This window comes from Bos indicus, chromosome 21 (genome assembly GCF_029378745.1).
Source record: "Bos indicus isolate NIAB-ARS_2022 breed Sahiwal x Tharparkar chromosome 21, NIAB-ARS_B.indTharparkar_mat_pri_1.0, whole genome shotgun sequence".
In the NCBI taxonomy this organism is placed as follows: domain Eukaryota; kingdom Metazoa; phylum Chordata; class Mammalia; order Artiodactyla; family Bovidae; genus Bos; species Bos indicus.
The window spans coordinates 46,659,776-46,683,136 of record NC_091780.1 but is presented as its reverse complement, the minus strand read 5'-3'; the positions used below and the strand labels follow the sequence as shown (position 1 = coordinate 46,683,136).

General features: G+C 36.7%; 1 protein-coding gene across 9 annotated transcripts; it reads left to right on the top strand.

Moving 5' to 3' along the window:
• The first annotated feature begins 3,800 nt into the window (after positions 1-3,800).
• On the top strand, positions 3,801-22,772 carry MBIP (MAP3K12 binding inhibitory protein 1). 9 transcript variants are annotated; one of them, XM_070775464.1, is made up of 11 exons: positions 3,801-3,999; positions 7,603-7,722; positions 9,464-9,688; positions 9,777-9,873; positions 12,251-12,316; positions 12,543-12,695; positions 15,207-15,304; positions 16,297-16,327; positions 20,415-20,453; positions 20,544-20,626; positions 22,246-22,772. In XM_070775464.1, the coding sequence occupies exons 1-10, from the start codon at positions 3,871-3,873 to the stop codon at positions 20,615-20,617; spliced, it is 1,032 nt and encodes a 343-aa protein (XP_070631565.1). In that variant the 5' UTR covers positions 3,801-3,870; the 3' UTR covers positions 20,618-20,626; positions 22,246-22,772. The 9 variants fall into 9 exon arrangements, with proteins under 9 accessions (XP_070631565.1, XP_070631564.1, XP_019839324.2 ...); XM_070775463.1 differs by having other exon boundaries at positions 22,243-22,772; XM_019983765.2 differs by lacking the exon at positions 16,297-16,327 and having other exon boundaries at positions 3,802-3,999.
• Positions 22,773-23,361: the final 589 nt, after the last annotated feature.

The window sequence follows — 23,361 nt, the reverse complement described above, 5'->3', positions numbered from 1 at the left end:
ATGTAACAATTTCTATTAAAATTTTCTCTGTTGAAGTAGCAGTATGTTTTCTGAACCTTGAATGAATCACAAATCAGTATGGGAAGTCCTAGTAAACCAATCCTCAAAGCTGGGATTTTCAAATTGGTTTAGCTGTGTCCTTGGACTTGATTGTGGTGCTGAGCTCCTTGCTAATAGAAAGTGGAATGTTGTGATCTGTTGCATGCTATGGCAACACAGATAACTTTATTCCAACTTCTTTGATCATGGAAACTTTTGTTGAAAAGAAGCATCTTGTAAGACCGGTATTCAGCAGAGCAAACTTTGGGAAATGCTGGCTTCACCATACTTCTCTATTCAGTGTATCCTCCCTTAAACATATCATGGCATGTTAAAGTTGCTGCTACTGTTTTACCTAAATTGAGAATTTGTACTCATCATTTGAACCTCAAAATCCATGTTTTATATCAAGTGTTGAGTTTTTCCTAATAATGAATCCAAACACCTCTAATTGGTTGTATTGCTTTATACATACCTCCAATATGATTGTTGTCACATTATATCATAGTTGTTTGTTTACATAAATGCCTCACCCATGAGAACTGGAACTTTTTGAAAGACAGTCCTTGGCCTGATTCATCTTTGTACCTTCAAACCTGGTCAGAGTGCCTGGCATACAGCTGGTACAATTAATTTTATGTGTGTCTTTCATGAGAAGGTTATGGAGGCTAGCTGTGCTTATTCATTAAGGAAAATTTGAGCACTTTGAATTTGCTGTTCCAGGGGAGAATAAACAGACATGCTTCATTATTTGAAATGAATGGCTTATAGCATTCTTACTATGTTGTACAATTTCCCCTCAAGAGCAGGAGCTTTTGTTTTTCCATTTTACAAATCTGTTCAACTTAGGCAAATAAATTCAACTCAACAAGCATATATATACTGAGCTTCAGGAATAGCTTCAGGATAGTAGGCTTCAAGAAGCCTCCTGATAATAGGTTTCAGAAAGAAGTAAGAAAAGTTCCTGGAAAGAAGAAATAATGCACAAGAAGTCAATTTTCAGGTATTAGCTAAGTAATCAATACTATAAGTGGAAGTCTACATATTGAAATAGGGAATTTATATACAGATCCAGTGGCCACTAATCAGTTCTATATTAGAGGTTCAAGGGAAAAAGTAAAACTCTAAATTTCAAAATCAGTGACGGCAAAGAAAAGGATGCTGCTGCTGCTGCTAAGTCGCTTCAGTCGTGTCCAACTCTGTGCGACCCCACAGACGGCAGCCCATGAGGCTCCCCTGTCCCTGGGATTCTCCAGGCAAGAATACTGGAGTGGGTTGCCATTTCCTTCTCCAATGCATGCATGCATGCTAAGTCACTTAAGTCGTGTCCAACTCTGTGTGACCCTATGGACAGCAGTCCCCAGGCTCCTCTGTCCACAGGATTCTCTAGGCAAGAAGACTGGAGTAGATTGCCATTTCCTTCTCCAAAAGAAAAGGATGAGCAGTATCTTATTAAAGATGGTATTCTTTTTTTTTTTTTTTAATATATATTTTATTTGTTTTATTTGGCTGCACTGGGTCTTAGTTGCAGCATGTGGGATCTCATTCCCTGACCAGGGATCAAACCTGGGCCCCATGGACTGCAAACGCAGTGTCTTAGCCACTAGCCCACCAGGGACGTCCCAAAAGATGGTATTCTTATACAAATCAATTCCCAAATGTATTTCATACCAGTGTCCTGAATATTGGGGGAATAAAAGAAAGACCTCACATCTAGATGAAAACAAATGATCTGGAATTGGTTGCTAATATGTTACCAAACAGAAACTAGTTACCTCATTAGAATGATTCTCTAACAAGAGAACCAAAGGCAGAGAAAATATGCTAACATTGCAAAGAATCCTGAATTTAGGTTATATATGAGAATGAGTGGCTTGAATGAGAAGGTTGCTTAATTTGGGATTAGATATTATGAAATCTATCTGACATCTGTAGACATAGGCTGGATTATAAACTGCATATCTAGCTGTGAACAGGGACCAGATAAGATTACTGAAGATCCTATCAAGCCTGATGCTCTTTGAAAATAAAAGCCTAATTAAGAGCCTCCCTAGGGAGAGGTCAAAGGCTTTTTAAAAATCCCTATTGCTCTTAATCCCAGTTCCTTGGTGCCTTATTCCTTTCCTTTCATTCAGTTCAGTTCTGTTGCTCAGTCATATCCGACTCTTTGCGACCCCATGAGTCACAGCACTCCAGGCCTCCCTGTCCATCACCAACTCCCATGCCATCCAGCCATCTCATTCTGTCGTCCCCTTCTCCTCCTGCCCCCAATCCCTCCCAGCATCAGGGTCTTTTCCAATGAATCAGCTCTTCGCATGAGGTGGCCAAAGTTCTGGAGTTTCAGCTTCAGCATCAGTCCTTCCAATGAACACTCAGGACTGATCTCTTTTAGGATGGACTGGTTGGATCTCCTTGCAGTCCAAAGGACTCTCAAGAGTCTTCTCCAACACCACAGTTCAAAAGCATCAATTCTTCAGCACTCAGCTTTCTTCACAGTCCAACTCTCACATCCATACATGACCACTGGAAAAACCACAGCCTTGACTAGACAGACCTTTGTTGACAAAGTAATGTCTCTGCTTTTGAATATGCTATCTAGGTTGGTCATAACGTTCCTTCCAAGGAGTAAGGGTCTTTTAATTTCATGGCTTCGATCACCATCTGCAGTGATTTTGGAGCCCAGAAAAATAAAGTCTGCCACTGTTCCACTGTTTCCCCATCTATTTCCCAGGAAGTGATGGGACCGGATGCCATCATTCAGACATTCACTTCCTTTCATTCAGACTACTCTAAAACTGAAGAATACACTTTGTGGCACGTTTCTACCTCTGCTTCTTCTAAAGGCATTAGATTATTAGAACATTAAATCCTCCCTTATCTCTAAACTGACAATGTTTATTGTTCAAGTGTTTATGAACAAATTTTAACACTAAAAACTTTCTAACCTTTTTCTTCAATTGCATAGGACAGACTTTTTAATGTTAGACTCTGTAATACTACAAACTAAGCATCTTTTAACAAAGTTACCTGATAAGTAATATTTTGTCAATTTTCAATTCAGATTTGTATATTCTGATTTCAGAGATTGTGTTGCATGCGATTGCTTACTTGGGTTAAATTCCTGTTGGGATCATCTTGACAGTGTTTCCCTTTATTGAAAACAGTTTTAGGATGAGTGTCTCTATCCTGTTACCCAGAGAAAAACAACTGGTTCACCAGTTTTAAAACTTGACCGAACTATTTTGCAGATCTAATAATATTTATTCCCTTGATAGTAAATGAGGCATAAAATTTATTGTTTTATATCTTCTTCCTCTGATGAAAAATTAGTGATGTTAATTTGAATACGGGTGAAAATATTCTATCCAGTGATGACAATTCTGTATGGAAAAGTTCTCAATATTTACAAATAAGCGTTGGCAGCGCTGCATCCCTGATGAGGGATCTTTCTCCAGACCACTCTACAGGGCCGTGTTAAAATTTTTAACCTTTAATATGGGACTAAATCACATTTAACTATAAGTTTTCTCTAGCAATACTCATCACTAACATGTGAGTCAAGGTACACTTCACGAAGCTAACCCTCTTTGGATACCGATTCCAATCTCCAGTGGAAATGTGGCCAGCCTCACGTAGGTCGGCAATCATCCGTTCGCGGTCCTCAGCGGAACCTGATTGGCGCAGGTGCTTGTCAGTCACACAGTGGTCCTCAAAGCCTTGGTCTAAAAGAGACGCAGTGCTTTGACATCATCGCGGAGCGACCGAGGCGATGAGGGAGGGGTGGGTTGTGAGCGCACTTTGGTGCTGGCGGGGGCAGCCTCAGAAAGTGTCATGGCTGCTGCCGCTGAGCTTAGTCGCCCGACCATCGGTGACAGGGGCCTGGAGCGGAGCTGCAGCCCCAGCCTCTCCCGAGAGATAGTCTGCGAAGTCTTTCGCTCCTTGCATAACCTGGCTGGACAAGTGAGTGAGGTTCTGTGGAGTAGGGGTTTGGGAAGCGGCCTGCCCCTCCCCCCATTTTCCCGTGCGCGGAGGCAGGGGGCACCGGAGGCCTGCAGGGTGTGGGACCCGGCTGGAGTAGCAGAGGCTGGGGGAGGAGCGTGGGCCCGGTAGCCTGTGGGCTGAGTGAGGATGGCCGCGCAGGTTAGATCATGACCGGTGACAGGCTAGATTTGCAGCTCTTCTCACCAAGAGTGAATGAGGCTAGTGTGAGTGATAAACGCGGCTCAGTAAGAAACAGGCTTGGAGAGAATGGATACGGAAGAGCTTTTCTGATGGTTTGGGAGGCACCTGGAGCCTCAGGATCGTTTTTCTTCCAGTTCATTCATTGTAGAAATTGATAGGTTCGTGGGGCCTGAGATTTCTGGAAAAGCGCTCTCTCCGCCTCTTTAGGGTGATTTGCTCTTACGATTCACTTGCTTTTGTTTATTTTTTTCCTTCTGGCCGTAGCTTGCATCTCTTCCCCTTTAAAACGAGGAGGAAGAGAAAAAAAAAATAATCTATACTGTTTCTAGCATAAAGTTGGCTGAGTTACCCTTGGTCTATACAGCTTGCATCACAAGTTGTTTAACTTGTAATTCAACTATTTATTAGTTTAACTGGCTGGTAGATAGCTTTTGTAGAAATGTCATAATAAAATGGAGCTTAAATAAAGATACTCCTTACACTGAAGGCACTGTTCACTGATGTAAATGCAAAGCAAATTTTAAATGAGAAACAGCTTGAAAATACGTTTATCTGCTTTCAAAAAGAAATCTTTAAAAAAAAAATCTTGGACTTAGGCATTTGTGTTGAAGATAACGGTAACTTCCTTTTTTGAAAATAGAGTGTTTGATTTGTGAAAATTATTTTTAAAAGCCTTGGGTAGATGGTGAATCAGTCTTTTAAAAGGTTATTTCAGTATTTTAAAAAATTTCAGTGTTTGTCCTGACTTACAAAGAGCATTGGTCTTAGTTAAACATTCATTTTGGAGTAATGGGATGATTATTAATAGAGTCAGCTAAAAGTTATAACTTTTAAACTCATTAGTTTGTCAAGGACTTAGAACTTTTATTTATTTATTTTTTAAGACTTAGGTTAATTATTTCAGTCTGAAGACTCAAGACCTGTAAATGGTTTAAAAGTTTGAGAACTTTCTATGGCGTGGACATTGGAACTTTTTTTTAATCCTAATATCAAGATGAAAAAAGTTTATACTCACCTATAGTTTACAAAAGTACCCCCCCACCACTGATGAGATACTTTTTAAAAACATTAATTTAAACCTATCTTTTGAAATAGTTTGCATAATGAATTTTTAAAACTCATTTAAAAATTTTAAACATTCTGTAGGTAAAAATAGTGATGTTAAAATATACTTATGTCACATGTCAAAAATATTTAGAGTAAATATTTGGTTAGTTTTCATGACAGAGTAAAGGGACCATAAAATAAGACTAAATAAGACTCTCATCAATTAAATGCTAGCCAGTTTGGTGATACTCTTTATATTTTGAGATGTACTGTTAAAGATAATGAAAGCCAGAGTACTATACTTATAAAATTGTTCCTGGTGGAAATAAGTATTTCCTTTTGAAACAAGATTAAGGAATTTAAAAAATTGTATGTTGTAAAATGCCTAGTTCCTTCTATATAGTATCATTGTGTTATTAGCTCTCCTCAATAGGAAACATAAAATCAGATGTTAAAATTTTTCTAGCCCAGATTTTGAATTTATTGAATACTGATTTTGCCTCTGGTTGCTGCGTTTTACCAAGCTGAAGAAATATTTATTGTTAACTTGGATTTTTATATTAGTGTAATAAAGTTTTTACTGAAATGTGTATTTTAAATAGTCCATATTAATGACAGACTAATACCTTTTTGATTGAATGGTTACAAGTCACAGAATTCATATATTACTAATAGGGAATTTGTTGAATAATAGTTGGATGTATTGGGGATAGTTTTAAAGTTAATTTGTGACATTGTTAACGTGGTTTCTTCAAAGACTGAGTATCTTGCACTTGAAAGCTTACGTAATTCTGATAAATTGAAATGAGACTATAATCCAGACATTCAATTTAATTTCTGTAAGTTATTTTCTCTAGAAAATTTGATGCTTTGCTTTGGTTGAGGATTTGCCTGCGTTATCCCCAAACTGTATTTGTAAATTTGTTATAATCAACTATAGATTCCTTCAGAACTGTAAAAGTACAGTGATGGGTTACTTCCATGCATAAACTGTTGTCTAAGGAAACCTTTATAAGCATTAAAAATAGAAATTAAGATTAATATGGTTATCTTAATATAAAACCTTAGTTAAAATAACAAACTAATTTTTGCCAGTGCATCCTACACAAAACTTCTTTACACTTGTCTAATATGGACTTTAAATATTTCTGTCAAAGGGTGGTCATACAGTGTTCATTCGTATAGTGCCTTTTGGGGAACTTTGGATCTCTTTGGTACATTGATTTTTTTTGTTTTATTATAATCACAGTTCATAAGATCCTAACTAATAGAACACTTGTCCTTATTTTGTAGAAAACATGAGTAATTTTAAATAAATGATTTCTGAAAAAATAAGAGTTAACTTGATCCTGCGATGCAGGATATATGCCATAACACACGTGTCCCTAAAAATGTTTACAGTGATTCACTTTTATTCACTTGAAATGCTAAAGATGGAGGCTTTCCCTCTAAAATGTTCACTCATCTTGATATTAATTTTATATTCAGGTTTGTGGTAGTTTTCTATATATAATTTTATCATAATAGGTCATACATAGCCAATTTATGAGACATTTTCGTATGATAAACTCTTATACTTTACTAGAAAATACTGTTTAGCAGTGAGTCTGACCTTTCCATCCAGTCTCTGGCTGTTTATTTCACTATTGTGGAAAAGCATTTGTTTTTAAATTTCAGATTTCCACAGCTAAATAATAGTTTAATTTTTATTTGAAGTAAATATATGCTGCCACGTATCCGCAGACTTTCTAATATATATGAATATGAACGTATGAGTTGATTTTTAAATTAAAAATAATTCATTAAAATTGAAAACAATGAAAATGTGATTCGGAAGACATCAGAGGAATGATATATTTGTTACGTATTTATGTACATATTTAACAAAAAGAAATGCAGAAATTTTGAAATCAGAACTTTCATAAATGTACCTCCCCCCTGTATTTAATGCTCTTAGCTAGAAGCAGTAGGATTTTGAATAGGGCAAGCATTTGTTGGCCCCTATCCAAAAGTTTTTAGATGCTGAATTATCAAAAAAAAAAAAAAAAAAGCCTCACCTTTTCATCTTTCCTGGATAGTTTTGCCTGTGAGGTGGTCCCATTACACAGACCCAAGAAAAGAATTAAGAGATGTCATCTGCTTTTTTCTAAGAATTGGACCTTTCTTGCCTTTTTGGAGTGGTAACTAGGTAGAGCACTTTTATGTATCATTAAAAACTTGAGAACTTTGAACTAAATGGCATGTTACTCTATAGAAATCTTATTTTTGTGACAGTCCCATATGTACAGCTTAATCATGTAATTTTTGTGATATTGCTGGTTTGCCCCTTTAAAGCTTAACCTCAGAGACGATGTGGTGAAAATTACAATCGATTGGAACAAGCTCCAGAGCCTCTCGGCACTCCAGCCCGCTTTTCTCTTTAGTGCACTTGAGCAACACGTTTTATATTTACAGGTAAATTTCTTGTTAAAAATGTTAACTCCATATTGAGACTAGAAATTAATTGTAGCTAAATTGTACACTGAAGTATTTGTAGGTTCTGTCTTAACACCTTATTAATACTGTTATTAATAAAAGGTTACTTCAGCCAGATTGGATCCAAATCTTTTAATTTACATAGTGATCAGGACAGTTACAGGAATATAGCCGAATGGGCTGATGTAGGTGTGACAACTGAATGAATGCAATTCTATTCGATTCCAGACTTGCACTGAAAATTGAATACAGTTGCATCTATGGTGGGTTATAATTAAGCAATAAGACACGGCAGGTGTGTGTCATGCTATGATAATGATTCCATGCCTTGGGTGAGTTTGGAGGCTCATGGAGTGCTTTCAGTGGTTCAAGAAGTGGCATTATCCCAGCATGACACATCCTGGAGTGTCTATTGCAATTAAACAGTTTCAGCATAGTTTTTAAAAAGAAAGTAATTTCTGTGACATTAATGTCTCATATTAGTAAGTAGCCGGTCACTATTTTATCATCTTAAGAGTTTGAAATAATTCATTCTTTATATTAAAAGCCAACACTGAATTGTTACTCTATAATAGTATTGCTATATTTTTTTTAATATTTCAGTTCAATAACCAAACAGTATTATGACCTTACTGGTTTCCACGTGAACATATTTGCATTTATAATTGATAGAAGTTTATAGTTTATCTCTAGTCAAAGTATAAAATATGAAGTGTCATAAAGGTTTGGATTGGTCAGTTTAGTGCCATTAAGATACAAGGATTCAGAAGAACTTTTGGTATAGCAGACAAAGGAAGCAAAATTGTGGTATGAAAAAATAACTGGAACTTTGACAAGTGTTGGTATGTTTTGATTAGTGGAGTAGACAATTTTCAGCCCTCTATTCAATGACTTTATGGGAAATTTTAACTGTTTCATGTTAAAAGTAATAGTTAACCATAGTTTTGAGGGTGGAAGCAGTGAGCTGTAGGACTCAGTGGAGGCCTAGTTTTGTGTGTGTGTTGGAGGGGATGGTAGTATAATTTATATGATAGAGTTGTATTCCCCACTAGTATTGTAGGCATCTACCTCTTTCAGCTATGGCTCTTGGTAGTTTTTTTTTTTTTTTTCCCTTGTTCATTTTCTTTTTAAAAATGTAAATTCATGACCCAAGAAGATGTCATGTCAGGAAAAGCCTGAGTGTTCACTCAGCATAACACCTATATATTTCATGTCTATGCTCTCTCATTCACTTTGGCCAACTGCAGTTTCAAGTGGAGAATCTCCAGTGATACAGTGCTAATGCAGGGCTTTGCTGAGTGAGAGCACTGGCTCTTGTGTTAAGGAGGAAAAATACTAAGCCTTAGTGTTCTGAGGAGGCATTTGAATGACATGTTAATTAAGTGGCATTGGTGCCAGAGGCTGAAGCTTTGATTTGGCACAAAATAAAAGATGAGTGACAGAATGATTCCCTCAAAGAAAATTTTAAATTTCCTCAGGTTTTCTTTCTCTTCTTTCCTTTTTTCTTTAAATAGATTTATAGCAAGTGATATTGGTCACAATAATAGAGAACAGCAAAAACACTTACATGTCGTCAGATCTATGTATGATGCCAACCTTCTATATTTAGTTAATTGATACTGAATATTGCTTTTACTTAGCTGAAATTTATATAAATATGGTAAATGTGATTAATTTTGATCAGTTTGAACCTCAGCAGATGGAATTGTGTTTTTCTCAGCCTTTTTTAGCAAAACTTCAGCCTCTGATTAAAGAGGAGAATACAACTGTTGCTGAAGAAATAGGAAAAACAGAAACAGGGAACAAGAATGAAGTAAATGCCAACTTTCCCATTGGAGACCTGGAAGAGGAAGAAAAGCACAAAGACAGTGATTTAGGAGATGTGAAAAAGACACAGGTCCATTTTGATCCAGAAGTAGTTCAGATAAAGGCCGGAAAAGCAGAAGTAAGAAGTTGGGTTTTGGGGGGCCAAGGGAGTATTTTTTTAAATTTTACTATGTTTGAATTAAGATGCATATACTTATTGTTTGCAGATTGACAGACGAATATCTGCATTTATTGAAAGAAAGCAAGCTGAAATCAATGAAAACAACGTCAGGGAATTTTGCAATGTTATTGACTGTAATCAAGGTAACTACCTAGAAGAAGTTAGTTTTATTTAGGATTTTAATGATCTTTTTTTTTTTTTAATGGATAACATTAAGAACACAGTTTAATTATTTCACAGGTTTATTTGGAAACTAAGACAGCAAAATTTTCTTCTGTTTAATAATAGAATGTATTGCAAAATGGTTTTCATTTTGGTTATACAGAAATCAGATGCTAACGTGAAAAGGCAAATGTTTACCACAGGTGAAGAGATTGTTTTAAAGTTCCTTTAGGAAATGAAGATAACGTATGGATGACAGGGTTGCTTAGTCACACTAGTAAGGAGCTGAGCTACATAAATTTTAAGTCTAAAGGTACTTATGAAATTATGATATTAATACATGAAGTTAAACTTAGTAAAGTTCATACTCCTCAAGAGGGAGCAGTTTTCTCACTGCTCCTTAGCTGTTTGGAAGGTTTTATGTCATGATAAAACCAATTTGTCATCAAGACTGTGGTATCTTATGCTTCTTTCGTTTCTTTCATACTGTGCATACGTTTGCTGTTTTTCATCAGAATCTCCTTTCCTCTTCACATGATGCTATAGTGTATTTACAGATCTGCAGGTATGCTGCAGAATACAAAATTGCAAAGCACTGGCATAGATCATATTCAGGCATCATAGTAATAATCAGAACAAGTAGTTCTTAGAAAAAATTGTGGAGAAGCGTTCCTAATTGGGATGAGGCATTTTCTTGTTGCCTCTAATATCTCTTGACTAATTATTACGAATACTGAATTGTCAGATGAACCTAGAATTGACTCATACCACATTGGTGCACTGATTCTCTTCATAATGAAGTAATAATAGGCTCAAGGTGGGTCCTAAATTCAGCCTTTCCTGTTATTCACATTATACACGCGTATCTCTAGATTTGGTATATTTTACTGTTAGCTTTTCAGAACAGGTGCGGCAGTGGCAAAATCTCAGGTACGACAATCAAACTGCAGGCAACCCATGAGCAAGGGTTTGTTGAGGGAGCAAGCACATGTGTCACTAATGTTATTCCTCTGCTCTCCCTGCTAACTCTATTATTATAAACCACCAGGGGATAGAAATTGACAAGAATTGAAATGCTCAGCAGGATTCCTTGGCCCATTCAATCCCTTGCTGGCTTCCAAACAGTGCTGGGAAGAATTGCTGTGGAGAGTGACTAGCACTCATACATTCAATGTCTTCACACCATGCTGAATTTCTCTCTAATGGGTCAGTTAATCTATGTATTTGGAATATAGCTCTGGAATGGATGATAGCTTCTTTTTTTTAACCCTTAGCCCCATGAAATGGTAGAAAGAGAATGGAGAGGTGATGGCCCTTTAAACATATTTTGAGGTTTCAAAAAGAAAAAGAAAATGACTCTGTCTGGTATCTATATATAAAAGATAAGCAAATTTGGAATTTTATTCCCACGGTTTGTGTCAGCAGAACTATCTCAAGGAAATTTAGACTGAAAAAATTCAGATGTATTGTAATGTGTTCCTTTCAGGACCTCTCAGTTGACCAACATACATACATTAGCTTTTTTTAAAAGTCAGATTCCCTAGGGAAAAGAACTTTCTTTCAGTATCTTTTACCATCCATTTTTATTATAAAATAATCAAGGAGAATTTTTTAGGATTTTTACTGCAGTACATGGTTTTACTTAACATCATTTTAAAGATTATTTTGTTTATATAGTAATATCATTCCAACTTTCCCCCTAATTTATTTGTTGATATCTAACTTGAAAGAAATTATACTTTTCCATTTAGAAAAAATTTGCAACAAATTTTCACATGGTATCCTTCTTAAAATTGTGTTTTCTGAAAGGGATAGTCAGGAAAGATATAGATAGCTTTTGTGTTTAGGGATTTTAAAAAAATGAGCATCGAAAATCTAGGCAAGTGTAAAAGTATGTGTTGTAGATTTCAAGGTCTTTTTGTGTGGTATTCTGAAATACAAATGTATTAAATGCATAATCTTTTATATTTGATGTTCCCTAATTAGATGAGCAAGCAATGTCACAAATGCTGTATTTTTTATATGCTGTATTTTTTATATTTCAGTAAAAAACTGAGCTTTGCCTATTTCTATGTTGAAATTGAATATCTCTTTAGATTACACATTTTTAACTTTCTATAATATATAAATTATTTTCTCCAAAGACACAGATGGTCTTTAGGAATGTTGGTATTTGTTAAAAATTAAATTATGCCACTGAATGTTGAGGACTTTTCTGTATATAAATCAGACATTAGATAAGATTAGATGTTCTCTGATTATGCGTATGAGTAATATATGCATTATTGAAGGGTTATCAAAATGTACATTTGTAGTTAAGAATATACTTAAACTTATACTCATCTAAATTCTTCTTAGAAAATAGTTGTGCAAGAACTGATGCGATTTTTACTCCTTACCCTGGGTTTAAAAGTCATGTAAAAGGTAAGTATCCACCACATAATATTTTCATCATTGACAGACGCTTATTCTTAATTATAAGCAAAATGGAATAGAAATTACTTTCCTATAAAATTTTATTTTATTTATTAAAAAAAATCTTGCCTTTCTTCCTACTTGTGGTATGAAAAGAACGTACAGTACTATTTGGGAGAGAGAGTTTATGAGTTTTGAAATGTAAATTTAGTAGACTCAAAGTTTTTGAACTTAGTTTCTAGAGTTGTGAATACATATGGACCACAGACTAGATCTGAAGGAATTCCGGGGTCGGGCCATAACCCTAACAGCATGCTCCGAGATTGTGGTAATCAGGCTGTAGAAGAACGACTGCAGAATATTGAGGCTCACTTGCGATTGCAAACAGGTAAGCAGAGTGCCTGGCAGTGCCCTGTAGTGGACCTTTGGAAGTGGTTAAAGGAATTCCAATTCATTTATTCACCAAATTTTCATTGAGGGTTTGTCATGTACAAAGCATTGTTCTGATGGGTAGAAAAGTGAAGAAAGCATAGTCCCTACTCCTAAGGAGTTCACAGTTCATGTGGTTGTGTTCCTCTTCCTCCCCTTACACTTCCATCAATTTCATGACCATCTCTCTCATTCTTATCACCGTGCTAGGTACAAAGTATTAAAAGGTGTGACCCTAGTCCTTTAAGATTTTCCAGGGAAGACAAGCATATAAATAAAGACATGCCATTGGGGAAGTGACTAACATTTATTAAGTGCCAGTCACTCTGAAAGTATTATACGTATATCAGTTCACTTAATATTTAGCTACCTTGTGAGGTGTTGGTGCTATTACCCTTTCAGAAAAAGAAACTGAAGTTCTGGGAACTCAAGCAGCAAGCCCAATGTAGTAAGTGGAAACAGGAAATCAAACCTAGAACTTAACTGGCTATAAAGCCTCAGTATCCTTCCCCATTTAGTCATCAGATCCTGTCAGTTCTATCTTATAAATATCATTATGCACAGAGGCACAAAATACGGTTCGGGGAATTTCTAAATCCAGTCTAGCTGGTGTGTTTGTGGATGGAGGTAGAAGATAATAAGAGAATGAGTAAACCATTGAGGATAATAAGAGATAAGCATTAAAATGAATTCTCCCAGAACTAACTAAAACTACAACTGTATAATAGGATTGACTGGTTTATTAAATCTAATAGTATCCAGTAGCTAATTTTGAGAAGTACCTGTTGAATGCCTACTATATGCAAAGCACTGTTTTAGACAGGAGGGATAACTGAGACGATGTAATCACAGTTCCTGGCTTCGAGGACTTCATAATCTGTGGAAGAAAGATTTATAGTGACGGGGGATGTTAAAGGAAGATTATGGTGGGGCTCAAGGAGCCTCTTTGTGAAGAGATTCAGGCAGTGCTTTGTTGACCCAGTGAAGCTTGAACTGGTTCTTGAAAGGTGCAGAGGTGCAGCAGAGGACATTCTAGCGAAAGGGAGCAGCAGGAGCAAAGTCAGATGAGTAAGTTATTCATTTTCCTTTATTCAAGAGCAGGAAAAACCAAGCTCCTAAAAACTAGTTTTCCGAAAAAAACATATTTCTAGAGTTTTTGTATTTAACAAGTTGATACTTTGGATGTGAATATTCTTAATTGCATAATGACTATCAAAGGTATTTATTCATGCAGTACATATTGAGTACCTGTGCAGTCTGTGAACTGATGCTTCCTAGGTTTGTGCAGTGCACAGGCTGCACAGCCATACCCAATAAACAAAACAAAAAATTTTGCCTTCTTAGAGCCTATATTATTAGAGTGAAGAAACAGGCAATATATGAGCAAAATATATAGAACGTCAGTGGGTTTAGAGAAAAATAAGGGAGGGAGTGTTGGGTAGGGGGAGGTGGCAGCTCTGGTATTTTTTAAAGAGTGGTCAGAGAAGGCCTTACTGATACGGTAACTTTTGAGCCAAGACCTGAAGTTGGCAAGAGTTAGCCTTGTGAATACAGAGGTAGAGAGAACCACGAGTGCTGAAGTTGTAAGAGTATTTGGCCTAGTTGAATAACAGAAAAAGGTCAGATAGCTGGAATGGTATGTGGGGACAGTGTCCAGATTGTATAGGACCTTGTAGACTACTGTAAAGGTTTTTTTTTTTTTTTAATGTGAGTGAGGTGTGAAGGTGTTGAAAGGTTTTGAGCAGAGAACTAACACTATCTGAATTACATTTTTAAAGGATCATTGGCAGCTGTGTTGTAAACAGACTTGAGGCATGCAAGGCAGAATCAACTAGACCAATTTGGAGGTTATGATAATCCAGGGAGAGGTGGTGCTTTTGACCAGAATGTTTGCACTGGAGGGTGCTGAGGAATGGAAGAACTTGGGATATAATCATAACCTTGAAATCTCAGTAACCTTAATTTTACCAGTCCACTCCCTAGAAAGTTAGTTAAGAATTATGGTAAAGCTCTTTTTTATAAAAAGTCCTTCTGAGTTAAAGGAGAAAATACGGCATGTAAGGAGAAGTTTAAATTGAAGAAAATATGACATATTGCGACCACTGAATTGTCAGTTGTCACTGTGCATTTTTCTCCTCCTAAGTAAGTATCAGAGTCTGTCAGAGATACAAGTTGTTCTGTATGGGAACTATTAAATATCTTTATCAGATGAACTTAACATAAAACAACATGCCTAGCCACATAGGAAGCATAAATGGGGCTTTGGGGAGAAGTGTGGTACAATAATATATCCCATAGTGTATAATATGAAAATGTTTGCTAAAGATTTCATTCTGTTTTACTCCTGTTAATTTATTTTCTTAAGTTTAAATAGTTCCCATTCTTTTGCATAAGTGTCTTTGCATGGTATTTTAAGGATAAAACCGTAAGAATTATCCAGTAATGTCTCAGTTTCTTTTCATGTATTTAGGCGGTCCAGTGCCAAGAGACATTTATCAGAGAATTAAAAAACTTGAGGACAAAATCCTTGAATTAGAAGGCATCTCTCCTGAATATTTTCAATCTGTAGTAAGTATAAGTATCTTTAAGAAAAAATAAGTGTTATTTTAGGATTATCATGTAACAATTCACTCATAGATCTGTGTGCAAAAAACTTTTAATAGTTCAGTGATGAATGAACATAGTTCTGAGTAAAGAGTTACCTAGTTCTTTAAAGATTGAGATTTTTAATGTTGTATTATGGACATAATTTTTTTGAAGAGTTATGTCATGGCACATTACCCAAATTCAAGCCTTTTTTTTGTGGCATAATAAGCCTGAATAGCCCTATTGCTCTGAACTTGCTGTCTTGTAAAACAGAGGCTTCCTCTGGGGCCTTATTCTCCATTATCCCTCTGCCTCTTTAATCCCTCTCTCTGCAGACTTTCTGAAAGACTAGTCTTCATTTTTCTCCTTTTCCAAGAACACTAAAAAACAATCTGTGCTGATAAGTATCTTTGTCATATTAGCATGTTTCAGACAACTGATCCTGGGCTCATTGTGTTATTTTCCTCAGTCTTCTGGGGTGATTATACATAACACCTGCCTTTTCTGGGGCTTTGGGGGTGTGTGTGTGTGTGTGTGTTTTAAAGCAATGCCATATTCGAAAGAACTAACGTAAAAGTGAACTAAAGTTTTAAATTTACTAAAACTCTTATTTCTGAAATATTATGTAAAATAACTCAATTAGCATGGATCATTATAAGTCACTGGTGAAAACAGGATTATTTTAGGAATAACAGCGATCTTTCCAAAGTTTCAAGTTGGTATTAGGGTAAGGTACAAAAAAGGAATATTTCCAGATGAAGAAGGTAAGTCAAATAACCAAAGTGAGCAGTGAATCTTAAAGCTCAATAATTTAGAGAGTTTTAGTGATTTACTTACCTCCAATATAAAATGAGGCTGATTAAAGTACTGAGGGCTGAAGCAGGGATTAAATGAGATAATGCCAGTCAGGCACCTAGCATGCTGTGTAGCGCAAGGTAAAACCTCAGTAAACATGAGCATTTATTTAATTTCAGAAACCATTTAGAGGTAGCTGTATAAACACGGGTAAGTCGTACAACTCCTCTGGCCTTCTCCTCTAATTTGAGATTTGTTGGTGGTTCTACATAAATGCAAAGGCCTTTCCATCTTGAGGATTTTCCTTTGCCTCTTCCTAGGAAACTTCATAGAGATTGTATGCCTTTTCCTACAGTAACACACCATAAGTTTTCCCCATTCAAGCTGCCTTCACTAAGAAATCCTTAGGCAGGTTATTTTTTCTAGTTGAGTTTCATATCTTGTTAATATAATTCTTGTTAACAATAGAACTCATCTTATAAGAGAGTATTATAGAATTACATACCTTCAGTGGATCTTGGCCCTTCAATCTTTTTTCTCTCTGATTTGGATTTTAAAAGCTTAACATAGCTCTGTTACTAAATTTAATTAACAAAAGGACAACCCCTTCAAATCATAATCTTATTTTGGGGGATTCTTTATACACGGGGTAGAACGTTTGGTTAAAGAGGTAGAGATAGATTGTAGAAGACCTTAAAAGAAATTTAAGGTTTAAATGCTGTGAGAATTTTTGAGCAGGGAAAAGACTTGTGCAAATGGTAGAAGATTCATCTGATACTACTCTATAAGATATATGAAAAGGGAGAGACTAAAGAAGACAGTATTATATCAGCTTAAATGTGAAGTGCGATCCTGAAACAAGGACATGAGAGCAAGAATAGAAAAGATTAGTGCCACTGACAGTAGGAAAGAAAGGTTGGCAAAGATTGATAATTGATTGTATAGCCAGAATGAGTCTAGTCTTTGGTTAGAAAAATAATACTATCATTGGTAGAAATAAAATCTGGAGGAGGAGATATTTTGGGAGGAAATGTGGACTTACAATCAGCAGGATATGCAGTTAGAAGTATCAGGTAAACTTTTGAAGATGTAGGTAGGACTTAATACTTGATATAATTGGGAGAGACAATATAGACGTGATAGGTAGAATGGGTAAGAACATTGAGACTGTCAGAGGCCTGAAGTCTGAAACTAACTTCAGACGCAGGAAGTATTATAAATGTCAACAGGATTGGCCTGTATGTGTTGGGTTGTCATACTTGTAATAAAACTAGTGCTTTAAAAATTTTTTTTCCAAATATATTAAACATGTATTTGATTAGAGGGATCATTTCTGGATTAGTATTTGAAATGACATATCCAAGTTAATAGTGAGCTACAAGCACAAAACACTGAAGTGTTTAAACAAACTGGTTTTGTCCTTAAGGCCTCTGAATATGTATGGTACAGACTCAAAGGCAAAGATTTCATACCCACTCTTCCATAACAGAGGAATGTCCCAGCTATAGGAGCTGCATTCCTTTCTCAGAATGGAACCAGCTCTAGAGCTGTCGTTGTGTGTGAGAGATTGATACACATCCTGCAAATGACCTCGCACATTATTCACCACTCTTACTTTCCTCTTGCTGAGAGTACTCATAATGGCAGTTGCATAATTTTACATGTCTTTTCTGTAGACTCTTGAAGAATAGACTAGATATGTAGCAGTCTTCTAGCTTCCAATGGTAGGAAGTAATATTGAACCCATTAAATTTCCTAAGGATTGAACTTTTGTTAGAAATCAAATTTATGAAAAGTTTTTAAATGAAATGTATCTAATCCAGATTCACATGTAGGTAAATTCTAAACACAGTTGGATGAGATTATCATGGGTAACCGTGCAGCACAGCATATGAAAAGGGAAACATAAACAGAAAAATGATATAAATTATGTTTGGTTCCTAAAAAAAAAGTAGCTTATGTAAAGTTTTTTTCATTTATGAAACACACATAAACTCAAAAAAAGTTAATGTATATAAAGCAGGAATTACAACAAAGATTAGTATATGTTTAAACTTTTAATGTGGTAGTTCTAAAGATCTTTACCCTTCACATTCAACGTGGAAAAATTTGAAGGTAGTAAGGTTTTAAAATTTTTGAGTGCATTGCTTAACAGACCATTTAAGAGGTACAATCTTTATGAGTATGTCCAGATAATTACTTACTGATTTTTAAATTATGACCCTGGAAAACGGTAAGTATAACATTCTTCACGAGTATATTTCCATAGCACTTTGTTCATTTGATAGCATTTATCACTTACATGTTTATGTGTCTGTTTTTCACACTAAATTTTTAGCCTCTGAAGGGCAGGAACTGTCTTGTTCATCTTTGAACGCAGAATCTAGTAGGCATTACATAAATGTGCAAATGAATGGATAGGACTTGGCTGATAATTAGCTATTGGATTTTTAAAGGGATGTTGACTTTGTTTGAAAGCACTGATTAGATGGAATCATAACTCTAGTCCATAATGGTTAAGTCCTGGTTCTAAAGGGAAGCGTGGGGAGAAGGGAGCACTGAGTTAATTAAGTTTTTGAGAAAGAGAAACCTTGAATGGGTTTCTGTCTGGTGGCATTGTGAAAGCATGAGTTAGAGTTTGGAGTCAAAGTTCAGAAACATATCATTGCCCACAGCAGGGAGAAATGAAGGTCTGAAACAGGGCAGTGGGACTAGAAGGGACGAAACATTTAAGGCACTCCCCTGTCACCCTTGACAATCGGTTACCCTTTACAACAGATTAGAAGTAAAGAAAGGGGTTGGTCATGAAAGAGGTCTGCTTACCAATAAGTTTCCTCAGAGCGTGGGTTTCTTTTAAGTCATTGAACCACTGATGGCCTTATTCTGATACTTCTCACTTTGGTTTCATGATACATTAATCTGATTGCTCAATGACATGGAAACTTGCCATATTTTACAGGTTAAGCTGTTAGGAAAACAAGGGGAAGTGTGTTTTCATTGCTGTGTCAAAAGCCACCTCTTGGGAAGGTTTGAGACTGGGTGGGGACCAAATTAAAAATTGAGCCCTTACCTGCCCATAAGCCCCACCACAGTATCCTGCTCAGTTTGGCACAGGAAGATGCGTGTTTATGTAGGCACTTCCATATTTATTCTAACACTTACTGATTTCCCACTTGCTAGAAACTACTCACAAGAGGCATACCTCAGTATTCTTTGAAAACAGCTTTAAATCTTCGTGGTTGCAGATGTTCACGAGAAAATTTTACTGCCTGTGTTGACATTTCTTTGTCAGATGTACTAATGTACTAATATAATTTGCCATTCAAGGCCTCGTAGGTCTGTGAAACTAAGAACAAAGTCAAGCAATCATTTATTAGATCAGGGTTTAAAAAACCACACAGCAGTATGTTGGTGAAAATGTTATTAGCTTCAAGTAATAGAAATTTATACTCAAACTGACTTAAACAGTATGAAAATAATCTTATAACACAGGAAGTTCAACAGTAATGCAGTCTTCACGGTAAATTGATTTATTGGGCTAAATCATGACTGTCAAAGAACTGAGCTCTTTCCCGTCTCAGCTCTGCTTGGTGCTGACTTTTTCCCCAGGCAGATGGTAAGATAGCTACCTACCGTGTTTTCTGGTGTCCTGTCCAGATGACAACAGCGTCCAGAAGAACTGCCTCCTAGATGGCTTTCTCTTAGAAGTGAGGAAGTTTTCTGCAGAAGCTCTTCCCTAATTCCCAGCTGACCTCTCCTTAATTGCTGGCCAGAACGAGGCCCTTGCCTGTTGTGGTCACTGATGACCAGTGGGGTGGAATCGTTAGTCCCCTGAGTCACGCAGACAGTGCCCATTATAGTCAAGGGTGTGTTTGACTATTTTCACCCTGCTGCCTGGTATTCCACATTCTGTTTCTCTCTGACTATTGCTGCCTTACCTGTTCAATATCCTGGGATAGGAATGTTCTAAGAAAGGAAACGAAGTAGAAGATCCACAGAGCTCCTCTTACCACAATCACTAGGCCTCAATACAAGGTGGAAATTAACGGCTAAAGTATAGTTGTGTATAGCCAGGGACAAGCATGTTCTGACATTACCGCTTATACTTTTAATACCATCTTTGGAGGGTAACTTCCAAAGTAGAAAAAAGCAGGTGTCAGTTACAGATAGTGCTCAGTGAGTTTGTGGGCTTTATTTCTGCCAGGGTTCTCCTTATTTTGTTCACTCTTCTATAAAGAAAAATTATTTAGATTTTCTAAGTATTGATTACTTTTTTTTTTTTTTACTTTTAATCTAGAACTTTTCTGGAAAAAGAAGAAAAGTTCAACCATCTCAAGTAAGTTACTATATTTTTATTTTGGTTTCTGAAATAGTTTGGTTTTATACCTTTCTTGTTAATAAAAGTTTCTACTGTGGTTGCTTTTAGGTCATATCCTGGGATTTAGGACTGGAAGAAAAGGGCAACATAAATTAATGTGTCATTTTAAGGACATGGAGTGACTCAGAAGGGTCAGATAACTATTATTAAAATTTATCCAGATGTTAACTGTAGAAGAAAGTGTCGATTACAAAATGCTGAAAAATAATAAATGTTCAGTTTAAATCTCATCTGCTTTCCTTCTGCAGATACGGCTAATTAGCATCTAAGTCAAAAAAGGTGTCTAGCAAAGTTGACTTTAGTCCACCCCTGTTCACAGTACTACTGTATTAATTGAATCTTTAAAAATTCATGTTCATCCAATATTATCATTTCAACATTTAATAAATTATTTTTTACAGGTTATACTCCACTTAGTTATTATAAAATATTGGTTCTATTCCATGTGCTGTGTAGTATATCAGTGTAGCTTATTTCATACACAGAAGCCTTTATTGTGGCTTATTTTTGTATTTGTCCCAGATCTAGTGCAAAGGTATGGAGGAGGCCAGAGCATGGTGATTGTAGGAACTGAGGTGGCTGCTCTGCTGTCCAGGATTTGGGCTTCCTCTGTGGCTCTTCTGTTAGTGCCCAAAGCTCCTCTAAGCTGCAGTGTGGAGTGGACATGCTGGACTCATACTGGGAGACAAACCACCGTGTTCCTGAGTGCTCTGACAGTGGCCACCTCCTTCCCACCCCGATCATACTCTTGGCACCCTTTTCTGTTTCTGCGTAGCTGAACAGGGTCTTTCCCCAGTGTGTGTTTGGCCCAGATCGCGCAGGCTGTGGTATGGAGTGAACAAGGCTGGCGGTGTTCACCCCTTTAGAATGAGAGATCTAGCAAGGCAGCATCTGCCAGTGTAAGGCTCTCTGCACCCTGATTATCGGGAAGCCAGCACAAGCGCTCCTCCCCATAGAGTCTGGGCTTCACCAGCCCTTCCGTCTGTCGCAGTGGATTTCCCAGCAGGCGTGGGGACTTGTCGCCCCTGTGCAGGACCCCAGGACTGGAATTCCCAGATTATGGCTTAGCCTGCTTGCTCCCTCCCCAATGCCAGCGTTCCTCCCTTGGAAACCTTCTCTGCCTTACATATCCATCCCAGGGGCACAAGTCCTGACCTGATGTTTGGTTTTTCTGTATTACCTGGTTTCGTAGAGATCTTCCTTGCAGCTTTGGTTGTATAATTCTGCCATTTCAAGTTAATTTTCTGTGATAGTTTTTCCACATGTATATTTTGATTGTTTGCAGAGGTGAGCTCCACCTCCTTTGCAATCTTGATCTCCTTCTATTTTTAATTGTAAAACTTTGAAATTTGAATGTCCCCCCCTTTTTTTTTTTCAGATTAACTGCAGTCAACTACCTTGGCTATTAAAAGAGAATTCCCAGTTACTTTAAGCAATTAAACTTTTTTTTTTTTTTAACTATTGACTATGAGAATAGGCAGTTGAAAAAATGTTTTTATGACCCTTTCAAAGTATAAAAGGTCCAAGATAGCTTAGTCATTAGAAAATCAAAAGAAAGAAATACTTAAGCCTTGTTGTCTTATGTCTTTAAATTTATAGCATAGTCAACATATATGGTTCAATTTAAAAATTATTCTCATGAGAAAAGTTATTTACCATGCTTTTGGATATTTTATGTATTTATAGTACATTTAGCACTTTACCTGCATTAAAAGTCTTACTCAGCAATTTATGTTATTGTTTACAGCAGAACTATTCACTGGCTGAACTTGATGAGAAAATTAGTGCCCTCAAACAAGCTCTGCTCAGAAAATCAAGAGAAACAGAATCCATGGCAACACGTCACCTTCCATGAAAAGCTCCTCTCATTCTCATTGTCATTTTATTTTTTTTAGATATGTGTAACTTACATATCCATTTAATTAATTGCAGCGTTTTTATTAATAGTAGACTTACCTCTGAAATCAAGGTTCATTTTCATGTGAGTCCACTTTGCAGCAAGCAGTCTTTAAATATTCCAGTATACTTTAAGATAGTTAATGCGTTGAAAGTAGCATTGTTGGAATTTATTCCCTTCTGTTTTAAAGGAGGTATTTTGAAAATTGAAAACCTTAATTAGAAAGTACATCTTTGTGTGCATGTGTGTTTATCACAGAAAGGTTTATTTTGAATAGTGATGTTTAAGAAGACTTTATATTTTTAACATTGATGTTAACCAGTTTTAGTTTAAAACAGTAATTTGTACATAATAGGCATTCAATAAAAGTTTGAAATGAATTTTAAGTGCATATATTCTTTTCCAAGTGTCAATTTAATCTAAATAAATAGATCAAACCTTTTAGGGGCTTCCCAGGTGGTGCTGCTGCTGCTAAGTCGCTTCAGTCATGTCCGACTCTGTGCGACCCCATAGACAGCAGCCCACCAGGCTCCCCCGTCCCTGGGATTCTCCAGGCAAGAACACTGGAGTGGGTTGCCATTTCCTTCTCCAATGCATGAAAGTGAAAAGTGAAAGTGAAGTCGCTTCAGTCGGGTCTGACTCTTAGCGACCCCATGGACTGCAGCCCACCAGGCTCTTCCGTCCATGGGATTTTCCATGCAGGATTACTGGAGTGGGGTGCCATTGCCTTCTCCTTCCAGGTAATGCAGTGGTGAGGATTTCGCCTGTCAGTGCAGGAAGCTCAAGAGAGGTGAGTTCCATCCCTGGGTTGGGAAGATCCCCTGGAGAAGGAAATGGCAACCCACTCCACTATTCTTGCCTAGAAAATTCCATGGACAGAAGAGCCTGGCAGGCTACAGTTCATGGGGCCTCAGAGAGTCAGACATGACTGAGCACAGCACACACACATATCTTTTATTCTTATTGACT